At 45.4% G+C, this 18,078-nt stretch overlaps 1 protein-coding gene across 6 annotated transcripts in view; it reads left to right on the plus strand.

The window, feature by feature from the left end:
* Positions 1–3,744: 3,744 nt before the first annotated feature.
* MAPK9 (mitogen-activated protein kinase 9) overlaps positions 3,745–18,078 on the plus strand; it is a 58,350-nt gene continuing 44,016 nt past the window's right edge. For 4 of the 6 annotated variants that reach the window (XM_053566592.1, XM_053566588.1, XM_053566591.1 and 1 more), the window contains exons 1-2: positions 3,772–3,988; positions 15,421–15,590. In XM_053566592.1, coding sequence (XP_053422567.1) covers positions 15,469–15,590 — 122 coding nt within the window. In that variant the 5' untranslated portion in view covers positions 3,772–3,988; positions 15,421–15,468. Of the gene's footprint in view, positions 3,989–14,788; positions 14,918–15,420; positions 15,591–18,078 lie in introns of those variants that run through there. The other 2 variants (XM_053566589.1, XM_053566590.1) reach the window with 2 other exon arrangements.

The following is an 18,078-nucleotide window of genomic DNA, read 5'->3' on the forward strand; positions in this document are numbered from 1 at the left end:
TGTGTTTTGATTATGTTAACCTTATTCTTTTTGTGTACTTTGGGTTTTTGAGCTCTGGGCCGGAGGTCAGCAGTGTTTAGAGGAGCAGAACTGTTTGTTAGTAACCACTGGCATTTTCCACACCTGTGACTCTCAGGCTTCTACTACAAAACCAAGAACTATTCTATAGCATACACAAAGGGCAGATTTGAGACTTGGATGAGGGTCCATGGAACCAGAAGGGGGTTGGGCCACTTCATGCTGCTCCAGATGGTTGCCCAAAGCCAGGAGGCTGCATAAAGTGACACTTCCAAATTTGTATCCCTCCCACCCCCCCAATGAGCCTGTTATAGTCACTGATTTTATTAATAAAATTAGGCAGGAAGATAGAAAGCCAGAGACAGAGTTCTGAAGGTTTGTGAGGTTGGAGTTTAGGCTCCCTACATAAGCGCTATTGCACACAGCTTGAATGATGTCTTCTTGACAACGAATTAAGCCTCAGTTTTGAATTACCTGTGGGCCACTCAGCAACCTTCCCATTCTTTTCTATGCTCTTCCCTGTATCACAGAGTTCAGAAACCTGGAAACTACATTTCCAGGTTAAATTCTACCAGGGACATAAACTCGAGGGCAATTTGGAACATAGTTGAGGGGCAGAAACAGATGGGAACCTGCAGGGGTTTAACAGAGGGGTTTTGCTATGCCTTTGGGTGTTCCCCAAAACTTGTCCAGCTCAATACTCCCAGCAGTGGTGGCCACAAACAGTTTACTATAGCTCCTCCAAAATCCCAACTTTGGAGAGCTAGCAGGAGCCAGGAGTCCCACAAGCTTTCCCTGACCCCCACCCTCCAGGCCTCCACAGAAACTAATGAGGGGGTGAGTCCTGGAAATGGCCTAGACTGGTTTCTGTCTTACTGACCAAACCATGGCCAGTGCAACTTCTGAAATTAGGCGACTCTTTACAAATCAGCCGAACCCTTTTTACCTGGACAAGACCCAGGAAGTGTGTCTTTATCCTTACACCAGAGAGGCAATAACCATCCCGACCTTTGTGCTGTTTGTTCCTTGTCTCTGTCCCCAACAACAGCCTGCCTAGTTTTGAAAGCAGCAAGCATACACTAGCCGTAAGGAGAGGCACTCTCCCACTGGACAGAGGCTTTGGGAGGAGGTGAGCAGTCAGTCTCTAGGTTGTAGTCTAATTTCTGCTTCTCCGGGTGTTGGTAAGGCCCCTTCTGGGGAAGACTGTGAGAATGGTCACGAGTCTCAGAAAACACAGGGCTGAGTGGCAGGCCAGGCACTGGACATGGAGCAGAAATATGGTCAGAGGGCAGGGGCTGCCCAGTACCTTCTTCCTAAGCTCGCCATGACCACCCTCCAGCTCTCAGAGGGAAAGCTAGAAACACTTTTGTGAGTGATGTGCATGTTCCAGAGAGCAGGAGGGGAAAGACCCTCATCAGTGTGTGGTCAGGATGAGCCAAGTCCTGCTGAGAACCTGGGCTAAGCTCTCCTGGGCATCCTGTCCTCAGTTAAAAAAAAATGTCTGGATGGAAGTGAGGTCTTAGGGATGACAGTCTACCTCCCAGGTGGCACTGTTGCAGCATGGTACCACCCTGGGGCACTTTTTACCTTCCTCCCTAATATTCCCTTGCCATGTCCTCTGGACTGGGCTCCTGTTTCCTTTATCTGTGTTTTTCTCCTTCTGAGTTTCCTTTTTTGTTTTAGTGAAGCATATCCTTTTTTTTTTTTTTGAGACAGAGTCTTGCTTTCTTGCCCCAGTAGAGTGCCATAGTGTCTCAGCTCACAGCACCCTCAAACTCTTGGGCTCAAGCAATTCTCTTGCCACGGCCTCCCAAACAGCTGGGACTACAGGCGCAGGCCATAACACCCGGCTATTTTTAGAGACAGGGTCTTGCTCTTGCTCAGACTGGTCTTGAAATCCTGAGCTTAGGCAATCCACCTACCTCGCCCCGAGAGTGCTAGGATTACAGGCATGAGCCACCCCACAGGCCAGAAGCATATTCTTCTTGAGAAAAAGTGCTTGGAAAATGTCTTAGTCCTTTCAAGCTGCTATATCACTGACTGTGTTGCTTATAAAAAACAGAAATTTATTTCTCATAGTTCTGGAGGCTGGGAAATCCAAGATCAAGGCACCAGCAGATCTGGTGTCTGGTAAGGGAGGTACAAATGTGGCAGTCTTCTGTGTCCTCACATTGCAGAAGGGGCAACAGAGCTCTCTGTGACCATTTTTATAAGGGCACTCATCCCACCAATGATAGCTCTACCCTCATGACCTAATCACCAAAAGCCTCCCAAAGGCCTTATCTCCCAACCCATCACATTAGAAATTAGGATTTCAGCATATGAATTTGGGGGTGCACATTCACACTACAGCAGAAGGCAGATTTTTTGAGGTCCTGCATGTCTGGAAATCACTTACTACTATGGCTTATCCCTGCTTCAAATTATAGCTCCTGATTATGGCCTGTCTTGGGACCCTCACAACTCCTTCTGGTGTCATGGTGGGAGTGAGCTGAGGGGTATACCTTGGCTGGATTCCTTTCTCTGTCCTACCCCTCTTCTGCTGCACTACCAGCCTGACCCAAGTCCTCAGTGCCCTTGGAACCTGGGTCACAGGCTTGCTGCCCTCCTTCCCCCCTAGCCCATCAACCTCCCAGTCTGCAAGGTCCTGCTCTTCCCCTCACTCTGGCCCTGGCCCTGGCCCTTCCATAGACCCTGGTGAAGTGTAACTGCTGCTCTACCTCCACAGTTACCATTTGTCAACCACTGTCCCCCCACTCTTCCAGTCCCCAATGTCCTGGAGTCCTGAGCCCATCTGTTTCAGGGAGAGCAGGGCCACAAGGTTACCTCATCCCATCCACAGATCTCTGAGCTTTTCCTCCAAGTGGCCAGCCTCTTGGCCTCACATCCAGCTTCATTAGCCAAACGCAGATCTGGCAACACCCCAAACACTGGCTTGCCCACCATCTTTTATGCCTCCAAGACCTGCTGGAACCTGATCAAAGGCCACAGGAGTTGTCTCAAAAGAAGCTCAGCCCTAGGGTTCCTAGGGGACCTTCAGCACTGCACTCTTCCCCTCCCCTCCCCCACCCCCCGCCGGGCCGCTCTATTCCTCAGATACAGAGGTTTGATTCCTGCCACCAAGCAGACTCCTCCCCTGTCCCTGATCACTTATCTACACACGGCCATCTCTTCGCACCTCCCCTCCCCCACTACAACCTGACTTTTGCCTGCACCCTACAAACCCTTGTCTGTGGCGCCGCAATCAACAACAGACTCCAAGGTCCATGCCTCTGCACCCTCTTTCCTTGTCGCCTCCCGGGGTTACTGCACTTGGGGCTCTGGTCTCCCTCCAGGCCGCCTCGCCCTGCGAGCCTGCACCTGCACCTGCAGCCAGGAGGCCTGGCTCCCGCTTGGCGCCCCGCCCCCGCCGTTTCTGCCCCCAGTTCGGTTCCCCAGCCGGTAGGCCCACTCTCGCCGCCGCCTCCCAGCTCTGCGTTCGGCCGCTGGCGTCGGCCTCTTGCCGGGAAAGCTGACACAGCGAACGCGCCGCGCCGTGCACGCCGCAGCCCCAAGCTCAATGCAGGTCGGCCAGCGCAGCTCACCGGCCCGGGGTTAAGCCGCCAGCGGAATCTCGACCCAGCCCTTTCAGAACTGGATCGGCCTCTGCCCCGCCCGCACGCGGCAGGGCCCTCCCCCCTGGCGCGATTGGCCGCGCCTGCCCGGCTCTCTGTGCACGGATTGGTCGGCCCGCGGGTCGGTCAGGCCCGGCGCCGCGGCGGCGGCGGCGGCAGAGAAGGGAGCCCGACCGGAAGGGTCGAAGCGCTCCGGTGCCCCTCACACCCACTGCGGCGGCGGCGGCGGTGGGGCGGAGCGGAGCGAGGTGGGGCGGCCGGCCGAACCCGGGCAGTGGAGCCGGGAGCCATCAGCTTGCAGTGCCGCCAGTCAGCCCGCCCGCCCTCTCCCGCTGGCGCGGCGACGGGGAGGCGAGGTGAGCCCGGCGAGCGGGCTAGGCCCGGCCGGGGCTGCTGGGGCCGGGGCCCACCGGAGAGGGGCGGCGGGGCGGCTGCGCTGCGGTAGTCTGCAGGGTGGGCCTGGGGTCTGCGGGGCACTGGCGGCCGTAGCCTCCGCCCTTGTCCCCCGGGATGCGTCAGTCGCCTCCTTCCACCCGGCTGTCAACGTCCCCGGGCTGGGGGCCGGCTCCTCGGCCTGGCCCCGCAGACCTGTCTGGGAATCTGTGGGCGCCATCCCTCCTGATTGTAGGGCGCTCATCTGCTCTCCTGCTCTACATACCCAGGGACCCGGATTTGGTTCCTGCGACCTTGGCCAAGGCCCTGATCTTCGCTTTCCTTGGTTTTCCCCTCAGGAAAATGGGGGAAACAACCCCTCAGGTTGTATTACTGTGTGAAAGCTCCTGGGCGGGAACCTAGAGCAGATTTTTGGAAAATTGGGCGAGATACTGCCCCTTGCTGGTGTAAATATGATAGGAACCTATGATAGGAGCCCCCTTCTCATCTGCCCTCGGGTCCCCTTCCCCCCACACTCTTCTAGTGCCTTGTCATTGCACAAATGCCCAGCACCGCCAGAGAAGGTTCACCCTACCTTTCTTACCACCCCTCCCGATCCCAGAATGCTACTTCCCCACCCCCATTGTCTCACCTGCCTTAAATATGGCTACCCCCTGTTTGCCCCAGGACCTTTGCCCTTGCTGTTTCCCATGTTTAGTGTTGTCTCCTGGGTGTTTACACAATTGTTTCTTTCTGCTCCTTCTTCTGACCAGATGTCTCATTATTGGTGAGGCCTCCCTTTACCACCCTCTTTCTTCCCCAGTCATTCTATTTCTTTTTTTTTGTTTCATTTTCTTCCTAGCACTTACTCTCGTTTGAACCTATTCTGTTTATTTACCTGTTTGTTTTCTGTCTCCGCCACTACAGTGCAACTTTATGAAAACAGGTAGCTGTCTGATTTGTCCACTGCTTTAACCCCAGTGCTTAGAAAGCACACGATAAGTGTGTAGTAATACCAGTTCAATGAATGAGTGATCTAAGGAATGATTCTGCCTGCCCTTGGTCTCTGCCTTATGTGTTCATGTACTGACTTCTGACTAACTTGTGAAACTTGTAAACAGAGGGAAGCGTCTCCTATTTTGTGAAACAGTTTAATGTCCTTGACCCCTTTATTTGGTAACTGTCAGAACAAGCTGTGATATGAAAATACTGCGTTTTTATAATGGTTCAGCTCTAGCTTCCTTCTACACATTCAGGCTACATTTCCTGAATTCTGAATTTTCTAGGTCACACTTAATGCTAGGCCCTAGGGACAGAAAGGAATAGCAACAGGGTCCCTTTCCCCAGAGAGCCCAGGAGCCCTGTAGAGAAGGCAGGCATATAGTCAGCTATGCGGTACCCCTGCTGTAGTGGAGGACAGTGCGGTACCCCTGCTGTAGTGGAGGAACTATGCCATGTAAGTGTGAAGGAGGTGACAGGTGGTGCTGTTGGGCCTGGAGGATGATGAGAAATTTGCAAAGCAGTGAGAGGCACAAAAGTGTGAAAGGTCAGGGCCAAGGAAAGACCTTAGCTCAGTGTAGACCTGGGAACCAGCCTGCAGGGCCAGGAGTAAGGGCATAGAGTCATGGGGCCCCTGGAGAACCAGAAACTCACCCAGCAATTTTATAAAAGAAGATAGAACTCCAAATTTCTATCTATACTCTTCTGAATTTTAAATGTTGGCAGTAGCTAATTAAAATTCATTTAAAAGTGATTCAAGCCAAATATAGACCTCATTCAGCTTGGTTGCAGGATTGTCAGCCTCCAGGACAGGGTGTGTGGGAAATAGCTATAAGGAGCTAGAAAGGTAGCCTAAGGCCAGGGGAACCAGGTTCTCTTTGCCCAGGTACCAGCCCAGGTACTAATTTGATTGTCATTGGAGACCTGTTATTAGCACCTATAAAACCCACTTTTACCAAGGGAGAGACAGAGGCTCATGGAGTTTCAGCATGCTGCTACTGGTAAGCATAATTTGAACCCAGGTGCCCTCCCCAAGCATTCTTTCCCTGGGTTATTCTCTGTTGGCTTTTAATTTGTTCTGGAAGAACAACATCTAGTCTCTTTAATGTTTTCCTTCATTTAACCTTTTTTTTTTTTTTTTCTTTCAAAAGGATCCTACAGGGGCGGCACCTGTGGCTCAAAGGAGTAGGGTGCTGGCCCCTATTGTGGCATAATATTCTTTGGAGAGTTTTCTTTCATTTTCCTGATAATTTAATTTTGCATGATGCCGGGACTTTAAAATAATTTGACAGATGAAAATCTGTTTATTTAGTTTCCTAAATAAATTTTAGAAAGTATACTTGAATTTGCCTATTTATAATAAAAATCTCAATTTTTATGGATGAAGAAAATTACCAGACAATGCAGTTAATAGTGAGTAAACCAGTTGTTTTCATCATATAAAAGATAAAAAAGAAACCAGGGTTGTTGGTTTTTTGGGGTTTTTTTTGCAGTTTTTGGCCTGGGCCTGAGCCTGGGTTTGAACCCACCACTTCTGGCGTATGGGGCCGGCGCCCTACTCCTTGAGCCACAGGCGCTGCCCCAAGAATAGTTCATTTTTAATAATTTTTGTTTTGCCTTAATAATTTGTAATTGATTGTATGAACAATATTGGTCTTTTTATTTTAGCTGTTTATTTTGAGGACTTTTTTTTTTTGAGACAGTCTCACTTTGTCACCTGAGGTAGAGTGCTGTAGCATCACAGCAATCTCCAGCTCTTGGGCTTAGGCAATTCTCTTGCTTCAGCCTCCAGAGTAGCTGGGACCACAGGCACCCACCACAGCGCCCGGCTATTTTTTTGTTGCAGTTTGGCCAAGCAGGGTTCGAACCTGCCACCCTTGGTATATGGGACTGGCGCCCTATTCACTGAGCCACAGGCCCTGCCCTATTTTGAGGACTTTCAAACTTAAACACGAACAGAATTGTGTCCAGCTTCAACAATTATTAACTCCTTGCCAATCTTATTTCATCTCTAACATCCTCCACTTAACACACTTACCCCTATATTATTTTCAAGAAAATCCTGAATGTCATATTTTATCCATCTGGGTCTAAATGATAAGGACTCTTTTAAACTTAAAAAATCAATAATTCTTTAATATCATCACATAATTAGTAGTCAAATTTCTATCCCATGAATTTTACAGTTTCTTTAATAGTTTGAAGGTGAATCCATATAGGGTCCATGCTTTATAATTGGTTGATAATGTCTTAAGTTTCTTTTAATCTGTAGATTCTCCCTCTATTTCTTTTTTGATTTCCTTGTAGTTTTTTTGTCGAAGCAATTGGGTTGTTTGGAAACATTTCCATAGTTGGTAATTGGTTGCATCTCTGCAATGTAATTAACATATTTCTAGTTGCTGACAATTAGTAGTTGGATGTAGACAAGGTGTGGTCATATTTAGGGTGCAATCTCAGGTCAAGATGCCTTCTGGTGGGCTGTATGCTTCGATCTAGAGGTACCCTGAGGTTCTGTGCCTATCCCTGTTTTACAGATGAGAAAAATCACTTGCCCCAGGCTGCCTAGATAAGTGGCACAGAAACTCTGGATCTTAACCACTGTTCCACACTGCCCTGCTACATTTATTCTCCTGATTAGTTGTGCCTTTAACAAACATTTACTGGGCACGAACTGTGTAATTAGCATAAGACTGAGGAATAAGTCAGACACATCTTCAGCTCTTAAGGAACTTACAGAGTAGAAGTGGAGGTAGGCCTGCAATGTAATATAAATTAAATACAGCTTGAGTGGCAAAATAGAGGGCACACCCAGCATGGTTAGAAGGGAAAGAATGTAGAAGAAAACTTATAAGAGAAGCAGGTGCTGAACTAGATTTTGAAGGAGAATGAAGTTTGACCAGGAGAACAGAAGGGAGAAGGAAGTTGTTTTAGGCAGATGGAACAGCTTGGCAGAAGCCTGAAGGTGCACAGTAGCTGGTGTTTCTGCTGATCCAAGGTTGTTTGATAATTGCCAGAGACTGGGCCAGAGGGCCTGCCATCTTCTATGTTGTGTGAAGGCAGCAAATCTTAATCTCAATGCAGTCACATCCCTGTTCAAAGAATTCAAACATTCTTTGATCACTGCTATTTTCAACAAATCTCTCACTTTTTAAAATTCCTTATTTTGAAATAAGTATAAATTAACAAGGAGTTACAAAAAATAGTAAGAGAGATCCCATGTACCCTTTACCCAGTTTTCTCCAATAGTTGCATGTTTACATAACTCTGGTATAGTATCAAAACCAGGGCATTGTCTGTCTCGGTGCCTGTAGCTCAGCGCCTAGGGCGCCAGCCACATACACTGGAGCTGGGGGGTTCAAACCCAACCCAGGCCTGCCAAACAACAATAACAACTACAACCAAAAAATAGCTGGGCATTGTGGTGGGTGCTTGTAGTCCCAGCTACTTGGGAGGCTGCGGCAAGAGCATCACTTAATCCCAAGAGTTTGAGGTTACTGTGAGCTGTGATGCCACTGCACTGTACTGAGGGCAACATAGTGACACTCTGTCTCAAAAAAAAAAAAAGCCAGGAAATTGGCATTGATACAATGTATGTACTGTTCATTTTTATTTTTTATCACCTGGAGATTTGTATAACCACTACCACTGCGATCAAGATTCAGACTGTTTTATCATCCCAAAGATCTGCTTGTGCTACCCCATTGAAGACAAGCCATCCACCTGTCCCTTACCATTCATAACCCTGGCAACCACTAATCTGTTGTACATTGCCATAGTTTTGTCATTTCAAGAATATTGTATAAATGGAGTTATACAATATGTGACCTTTGATACTGGCTTTTGTTTTTTTTTTTTCACTGAATATGATGCCCTTGAGATCACCCAAGGTGTTATGAGTATCTGTATCAGTAGTTTGGTTCTTTTATTTGCTGAGTCGTAGTTCATGGTATGGATATGCAGCAGTTTGTTTAACCATTCACCCACTAAAGGACATTGGGATTGTTTCTGGTTTTTCACTGTGACAAATAAAGCTACTATGAACAGTTGAGTACAGGTTCTGGTGTGGACAGATCTCTCTTCCTAAAGTGGCATCTGTGCAGTGGTTTGCAAGTATCAGGAATGGAAACTTGGAGAGTGCTTCTGCTGCTGCCATCTTGGGAGTGATAAGAAGGCCTTACCCAGGGCACTGAAGATGTGGGCTGAAAAGAAGGGAGAACGGACAGGCCCAGGAGCCTGAGAAGGGGCTGGTGGAGAGGGTCCTTGCTGGGTCCTTAGGAACAAAGGTGGGTGAAGTGATAGCCAAATACTAGTTGTTACTTTGTATTGTAGCGTATACTGTAGCTTACGGCCCTGGGAGACTTTGTGTTCTTGACTTTCAAAGAAAAGTTAAGTGATATGAAGGTATTTTTCATAAGAATTAAAGAAGAAAAATAGAACAATTTCATGAAAAAATTTCAGCAGCAAGGATTGAGAGTGATGGTGAGAATCTGCCTTTAATCACAGTCAGTTGGGTATTTTGAAATTATTGTAATTAAAGGTTTAATTGAGTCTGTTGATCACTGAATCACCTTCATCTTCAGAAGGAAAAGTGTTTTGGTAGGGGGAAGCCAATAGAATGAAATGTGAAGACCTCTGTTCTTCTGACCTGGTCCTGACCAACCTTGTTTGCATTCTAAATAAAATTGGAGATTTTGCAGTAGTGTGTTGAGAGGAACATGAACTTTGTGGTCACACCACGTAGATTCAAATCTGGGTCATGCTGGGAATTTGGGCAACTCCCTTACTGTCTCCAAACCTCAGTTTTCTCATTTGCAGTGTGGGGATAGTATTATGCCCCTCGCAGTTTGTTAAGAGAATGTTTATGAACGTGCGCCTGGAGCCTGGCCCTCTCTGCTGCCTTCAGTTGCACCTGCCTCAGCCCGTGCTCCATGCATGTGTCAGAGTGATCATTCCACAGCTCTTCATTTAAATATTTTTGTTTAATCGACTTTTTAATGTGAAATGTGTGCATTTTTAAAAAAGAAATCAGGACAGAAAGTTAAAATGAGAAGAGTGAAACTTTCTTATTTTCCACTATTTTTCTGTACTTTCTGAGCATAGTGTGTGTATTTTTATGTACATTGACATTTATCATGTGCACTCTTCTTCAGGTTGCTCCTTAGACATCTTTCCATATCACGACATGAAGTCCCCACGTTCTGTTCAGTGGCCTTACTGTACTTTTATGCCATAATTTTTTTTTTTTTTTGTAGAGACAGAGTCTCACTTTATGGCCCTCGGTAGAGTGCCATGGCATCACACAGCTCACAGCAACCTCCAACTCCTGGGCTTAAGCGATTCTCTTGCCTCAGCCTCCCGGGTAGCTGGGACTACAGGCGCCCGCCACAACGCCCGGCTATTTTTTGGTTGCAGTTTGGCCGGGGCCGGGTTTGAACCCGCCACCCTCAGTATATGGGGCCGGCGCCCCACCGACTGAGCCACAGGCGCCGCCCTTTTTATGCCATAATTAATTCAGTCAGTCCACAGTATACATTTTAGGCTATTTTTAGTTTTTGCCTGTTATAAGAAAAGTGCTACAAATGTCCTTGCACAAATACCTTTGAATACTTGTACGCATATATTTGTTAAGATACATTTATAGAATTGTAGTTATCAGGTTAAGATACATTTGCATTTAAAACTTTCATTAGCTATCACCTATGTTCCTTCCAAAAAGTGTTTTACCAATTTACAGCTCTTACCAACATGTACGAAAGTACCCATTGGGTTGAGACTGTGAACAAACTTGAGTTTAGCTCTTGCCTTTTCCAGGAAGCCTTCTTATATCTATCCCTCTCTCCCTACACTTGTTCACTCCTTTCCCTCCAACTTTGGAAGAGCTCCTGGCCTGGGGGAAGGAGGCAGATCCGCAAAACTGTTGCAGCCCAGCGGTGGGCTCTGCACAGTGCAGAGGCAGCAGGAGGGAGCCGGAGCTGCAGTGACGGTGGCGCCTGAGCAGTAGAGCAGGCTGCTAACATGGTCGCATAAAGAATTCTTGTACTTCCCAATTTGTAAAACTGTTTTCTGAGCCCCGGTTGATGGTCTATTTTGTCGAAATATAATCTCAACAATTGCCTCATTATTAGCTAAATTACATGCTTTCTCGGGTTACCTTGAAGTTCTTTCTCTTGTTCTCATGGAGCCCAAGCTTGACAGAATATTCGACAGGTTCGTTCTTAGGTGATTTTTTTTCCTGCCTAATAAGGGCAATTATTTTAATTTTAGAATTATTTTAAATCTTGAGATGAAATTACCTTAGTAATTCTAGAACCCACTCTGGGAGGCTGAGGCGGGTGTGTTGTTGAGCTCACAGGTTCAAAACCAGCCTGAGCAAGAGCGACACCCGGTCTCTACTAAAAATAGAAAAAATTAACTGGGTGGCTTGGCAGGCACCTGTAGTCCCAGCTCCTCAGGAGGCTGAGGCAAGAGAATCGTTTGAGCCCGAGAGACTGAGGTTGCTTCGAGCTGTGATATCACAGCACTCTACCCAGGGTGAGAGAATGAGAGTCTGTCTTAAATAAATAAATAAATAAATAATTCTAGAACCTAATGTGATTGAATGTACTCCCAAAATTCAAAGATGCTAATCTAACCTTATACTTACTAATCTGTGTACAGGTTGCAAGCAACTGTAGCATAGACTTTCAGAGCTGCTCCACAGAGTTGAGGTTGATTTGTGTGGGCAGGTGGCCCAGAATGGGGGGCAGCTCTGTGTTGCAGGGTCACTCAGGAGCCCGACTGTAGGCAGCCCTACCATCAACAGTTAATCTCTCAGCCAGTAACCAGGGAGAAAGAGAGATAATAGAGCAAACAGCTTTATATAAAAACAAATGTGATCTGGAAGTGGCATACATTACTTCTGCTCACGTCTCACTGGGCCAAAAGTCAGACAATTGGCCATACCTGGGAAGGCTGCCAGGTATCATCTCTAGTTGGGCAGCCATTTGTCCTACCACAATGGGGAAGCTTCTGCTACTAAAGCAAGGAAGGGGGCAGTGGATCTTGCAATCTCTCAGGACCTGTGTGTCCCTCTTGTGGGTTGGTGGCTCCCACGGACCTTAGGACCAAGCCTAGATGGCTGTGAGGGGCTTCCAGGGCTCATGGTAATCTGACCTCATTTTTTTCTCTCCAGCTTCATTCTCCCTCTACCCAACAAAACTAAATCTCAAGAGACTTATTACATTCAGAGTGTGCCTCCGCCTCTCTATGTGCTACTTCTCCACCCCATAACCCCAAATCTTTTTCATCCTTCTGGGTTTAGGACCCTCCATGTATGGGGTCTCTTCCTGAGTGTGGGCTCACTGAGGGCAGGTGCTGTGTTTTGGCACAGGACCATGTCTACAGTGGTGCTCAGTAAATGTTTTGAAATAACCAGTGTCACTGGTGTATTTATAATCTGGCAGAGGAACAGTTGCCCCCAGTAGAACAGGATGTAGTGGGTTCCCGTGTTTTATCTAGTGTGTCTCTAATCCTTTGCACTTACATCTTCCTAGGCTAGCTGAGCAGTTCACTGTGTCTGGACGCAGTCAGTTGGAGCTCTGTGCCTCGGCTGTCCTTCTCTGACAAAGTAAACTATGGCCGATGCTCCCTCCTTCACGAAGCCTTCCTTGCCTTCCACACCCCTGCCAGTGTGTAGAATCTCTTTTGCCTTTTGATTTTGTTTACATTTTGTTTATGGCCCTTATCTTGTATTATATGGGTCACTATGAAAATTTTGAGATAGACTGTGCTATGGTCCATTATTTTACTTCCAAGAAACAGTCAACAGCATCTTTTCTGATTCACTCGTGTAAGTTTCAACTTGCTTGGCTTTTCAGTGTTGCTGGGAGAGCCTTAAGTTTTTTTTTCCTGCAGGGATTTGATATTTCCTGGGTTTTGTGTATCTCACAACTTTTGTAATGACTCATGTATCACGTAGATGATGGACTTGTTCCTCACACTTCTCCCTGCATTAGTTCCTGGCTGACCATGGTGTGTTGCCTATGATACCTACCACTATTTTTTTTTTTTTTTTTTTTTTTTTGAGACAGTCTCAGTCTGTCACCCTGGGGTTAGTGCCATGTGTCACAGCTCACAGCAACCTCAAACTCTTGGGCTCAAGCAATTCTCTTGTCTCAGCCTTTTGAGTAGCAGGGACTACAGCGCCCCCCACCCCCCGCCCCCAACAAGGATTGGCTGGTTTTTCTATTTTTAGTAGAGATAGGGCCTTTCTTTGTTCAGGCTGGTCTCAAACTCCTGAGCTCAGGCAGTCCACCCACCTCAGCCTCCCAGAGGTTAGGATTACAGGCGTGAGCTACCGCACCTGGCCCTTAACCAGGGGTGTACAAAGACAACCCCTAAATGTTGGGTTGAATTATTTCAGCCTCTTGTGAACAATAAATAACTTCATCTCTAGAAAATAACTTCATCTCTGTATTCCTTTAGATTTCAGGAAAATGGAGCAGCATTGTGGGGAATCACTAAATGCTGTCGTATGGGTCAAATCAGCAAAGGTTTATTGAATGGTCACACTACCCCAGGGAGCAGTTCTTCCTTGTCCTCTCTGTCCTTGGAATATGAAGTGCCATGGTGAAGGAGACGTAAACTTGCCCTGCCCTCCTGCAGCTCAGGGAGGCCCCTAAGTCCCCTCACAGCAGTGTGACTGGGGCGAATGTCTCAGCTCGCTCAACCTGGAGTTGCTCCAGTGTAACGTGAGTCTGATAGTCCTGCTTGTGTGGGTTTTTGTGAGCGTTTTGTTTGTCCAGCATCAAATGCAGTGTCGTGTCCCTGGCCAGTGCTAATGTCTCTCAGCAGGAGCGTCTGGTCAGACTAGAGACTGCAGCTGCAGCCACCGCCCTGAAAATGGTGAGAAAAACATGAGCATTTGTCCGCTAGAGCAATTATTAATTTGACTTCAGTTCTTTTTTATAGGCATTATTATTTTCCTATTTAAGGGAAATCCTTAGCATTATGTTTAAATACAAATCATCACTACAAAAAATTCATTGAGTAGACATTAAATATTAGATGGTAGAACAAAAAGGCAAGGGAGTTGATGGAGCTGTAGGATAAAATTTAAATTCTGTGTATTTAGATAATATGGAATGTTTTCATATATGATTTTATTGTTGGCTTTATAATTTTTACTTTGTTTTTCTTTTTTCATTTGGCTTTATCATTTTAAAAAAAGACCAAAATAAATAGCTTTCTGACTTTTATTTTATTTACTTTTTTGAGACAGAGTCTCATTCTGTATCCCTGGGTTGAGTGCTATGGTGTCCTAGCTCACAGCAACCTTAAGCGATACCCTTGCCTCAGCCTCCTGAGTATAGGCGCCTGCCACAATGTCTGGCTAGTTTTTCTATTTTTAGTAGAGACAGGTTTTGCTTTTGCTTAGGCTGGTCTTGAAGTCCTGAACTCAAGCCATCCACCTGCCTCAGCCTCCCAGAGTGCAAGGATTACAGGCGTGAACTACCATGCTCAGCCACTTATTGATTTAGATAAGTGTCATCCAACAGGAGCCAGGAAACCAAAACCACCTGCTGGTTTCTACATGCTTATTTTCTGTATAAAATTTTCCTGGCTCCTGTAGAATGGGAACCTTAGCTTGCCGCCTAAACCATGTGTCTTGGTGCTGCTTTCTGGGGGCTGCCAGTTTACACTCAGACACATGTGAATAAACTTCATAATGTTGATAGTGTTTACTGTGGGTCACAGGAGAGTTTTCTGTAATATAGGACGTGGGGGCTGCAGGCCAGCATTGGGCCCCCTCCTGCGGCAGGAGCACACCCCTGGATACCAGTGTCACCAGTCCTCGAACTGCTTGTTACTCGACGTACAAATCCTTAACCTGACTTAGCAGAAGACGGGTCCGTTTGCTTTTCTTTAGGAACTCTGTAAGTGATCATTTGGAACATTGCCCCCATCTCTTGTTGAGACTGCTAGGCATAAACTGGCCAGTGATGTAACAGCAGCTGTCTTCCTATGCAAGAGACTAAGGTTCAGGGTCAGACTAATAATTCTGACATCCTGGGCTGGACATATAGTTGAAGTGAGACACACTTCAGCTGTGCCTTCTTGGGAGGTATACAGTGATGTGATCTTTTCTTGGCGAATACTAATATGTAAGTTCTTTTTCCCAAAGATGGTTCTCTTCTAATCCAAGCCCTTTAAATGTGATCTTTCTAGGCTCAAAATTTCTTCCTTTCATAATAGCCTGGTACCACTGAAATGTCTTTGCATGTTTTTGTTTCTTGCTTAATTAAGTTCAGAACCTGGACAAACTGTTTATCAACTTAACAGCCACATTGTCTTATATACTGATAAGTTTGAAATACTATTAAGTAAGCTACATGACATACAACTTCAGTAAGAATGCACATTTTGTTTTTCTTTGAAGGAATTTGACAACTTACTGGCCCTTGGGAAGATTACATGACACTGCATCATGAGTGACAGTGAATGTGACAGTCAGTTTTATAGCGTACAAGTGGCAGACTCAACCTTCACCGTCCTGAAACGCTACCAGCAGCTGAAACCAATTGGCTCTGGGGCCCAAGGGATTGTTTGGTAAGTATGGTCTGTTTTAATAGTATAGATTAAGTTTTTGCAGTGCTAAAAAGTAAAACTAAATCATCAGAATTTAGAAATATTGATCATAAGAAATATTCTTTGTTACAGGTTTATGAGTTAAATTGAACCGACCTATTGCTCTAGTTACATGTAGTTAGGCTGTAGGATATAAACCCAAATTCTTAGAATGCTGCATAAATTTAAATAGGTAGCAATTTTTCTTTTTCTTTTCTTTCTTTCTTTTTTTTTTTTTTGGTCTGTTTCTCTATTTCTTTTTATTTTCATTTCACCAGTCATTACTATATCCAAGTAATAGGTATGACAGTGAGTTATAACGGAAAATTGGCGTTTTATTCATTTCTTCATCATGGCCACCTTTTCCCCCTTCCCCTTTTATTCCCAATCACTCCTGTTCATTTCTAGGCACCATCATTGCAGTGCCTGCCATTCATTGGCAGGATGAGGCAGTCAGTGTCATTATTACTCCATGGATTAACCAGGAAGGGATGCTGTATGAGGGGTTGGGCTGGCCGTCTCTCCCTTGGTGTCTCACTTCAACTGTGTGTCCAGCCCAGGACATCAGAACCGTTAGTCTGACACTGAACCTTAGTCTCTTGCATGGTAAGACAGTCAGCTGCCGCGACGTCACTGGCCGGCTAAAGGTAAAGTTTTTCACATGTTTTCTAGACTACAGTTATCACCACTTCCTAAACGTTTTTTCCAGGCAAAACTTACCTTTTTCCTTTTTGTGGTCAATAAAAACAAGATTATGTTTGTACCTAAAAGAAACTGATGAAGCTAAACATCTGATATTTATAGCTAGTGGGAAAAGGAGATTCAAGATAAAAGAGAGCTCTTTTGGGTATCTTGGTAGGAGAGTTTAAGTTCACATGTAGAAATGTTGAGCTTAGAGAATCTTTGTCAGTGTTTTTTAACTGATCCTCTGTTGCAGAGACATGTGATCAAGAAAACCATCTGTTTTTTATTTCTTTTTATTTCTAGGTAGTTGAGGGCCCTGGGAGCTAAGAGGAGATTGTAGTCCAGAGCTTTAGAGAAAAAGTAAGGTGTGAGAAGGAGCTGTTTGGAAGGAATGCCCAACCTGTATCTAAAATAGTGATGATCTTGCTGGATGTGGTGGCTCACATCTGTAATCCTAGCACTTTGGGAGGGTGAGCTGAGTGGATTGCTTGAGCTTAGGAGTTTGAGACCAGCCTGAGAAAAAGTGAGATATCCACCACCCCCCTCCCCCCAATCTCTACTAAAATTTTTAAAATTAGCTGGGCATTGTGGCAGGTACCTGTAGTCTAACCTACTCAGGAGACTGAGGCAAGAGAATCTCTTAAGCCCAAGAGTTTGCAGTTGCTGTGAGCTATGATGTCACGTCACTCTTCCCAGTGTGACAGAGTGAGGCTCTGTCTCAAAAAAAAGAAAAAAAAAATAGTGATGATGTTAACTTCCAGATGATAATGTACTATATTGGTACTTAAATCCCATGTGTCAGAAGAAGTTTTAAAGTTAATAGATAGTTCACATTAGGAACAACAAAGCCACAAAACATTCTTTTGGTTTATATTCCATCTCTTATTTGGAATTAGATGGTAATTTGACACATGAGCATGAGAGAGAGAAGAGAAAAGAGTAGCAAGAAGCAGGCAATATCAAAGGTCTCATTCAGGGCAGTCATGGAGACAGATAGCCATTTTAAATATGGGCTTTATCCCAACTGGCTTGTCATTCACTTGTTTCTAAAAGTTAGTGGTAATGCAAATCTTACCTAGTCACTATGCACTTCTCCCGTAAACCTCATTGTTTAAATGGTGAATAGGAGCAGGAAGGCTTGTTGACTTCTCTCCACCTCGCAGAGTGTTGTGATAGGCCTGAATTTAACACCTAACTGATGACCTTCTGGGACCAAAACCCCAAATGCTTGTACTGAGGAAAGGTTGGTGATGACTTTGAACCACTAATCCTTTTTGATATGACCAGAACTCTCACCTAACCTTTCTTTAGAATCTTAGTAATAATGAGTAAATATTCATTAAATGCTATTAGAAAATTCTCTGTTACTTACATTTATCTCTCTGTAAGACAACTGTTATATTCAAGAGCAGTTTTAATTTTTATAGCTATGCCTGACACTCAGTTTTATGGTGCCCTCCCAGCTTATGTTCTCATGGCGGAAGTGAACCCTGTGCTAGTGACTTTAGCTTCCTTTTCCCCCTTTGTCTTTTGTGTCCATTCTTCACCAGGCTCTAAGGCACCAGGGAGGATTGGGAAGTAGTTTAGCTGTGCAACATTCCTATTTCAAAAAAAAAAGAGAAAAACTTACTTTTCTTAAACTAAACTCAACAATAGGTTAGCTACTACTTTGGCAAGAGGAACTGGATTTTCTGTGGCTTTAATAAGGATTTTAATTCCTTATTAAAATATTGCCATTGTATAGTTAATTGATTTGATGTTCTGAAGCTTCCTTTTGTCTCTGTTG

The sequence above is a fragment of the Nycticebus coucang genome, chromosome 17 (genome assembly GCF_027406575.1).
Source record: "Nycticebus coucang isolate mNycCou1 chromosome 17, mNycCou1.pri, whole genome shotgun sequence".
NCBI lineage: Eukaryota > Metazoa > Chordata > Mammalia > Primates > Lorisidae > Nycticebus > Nycticebus coucang.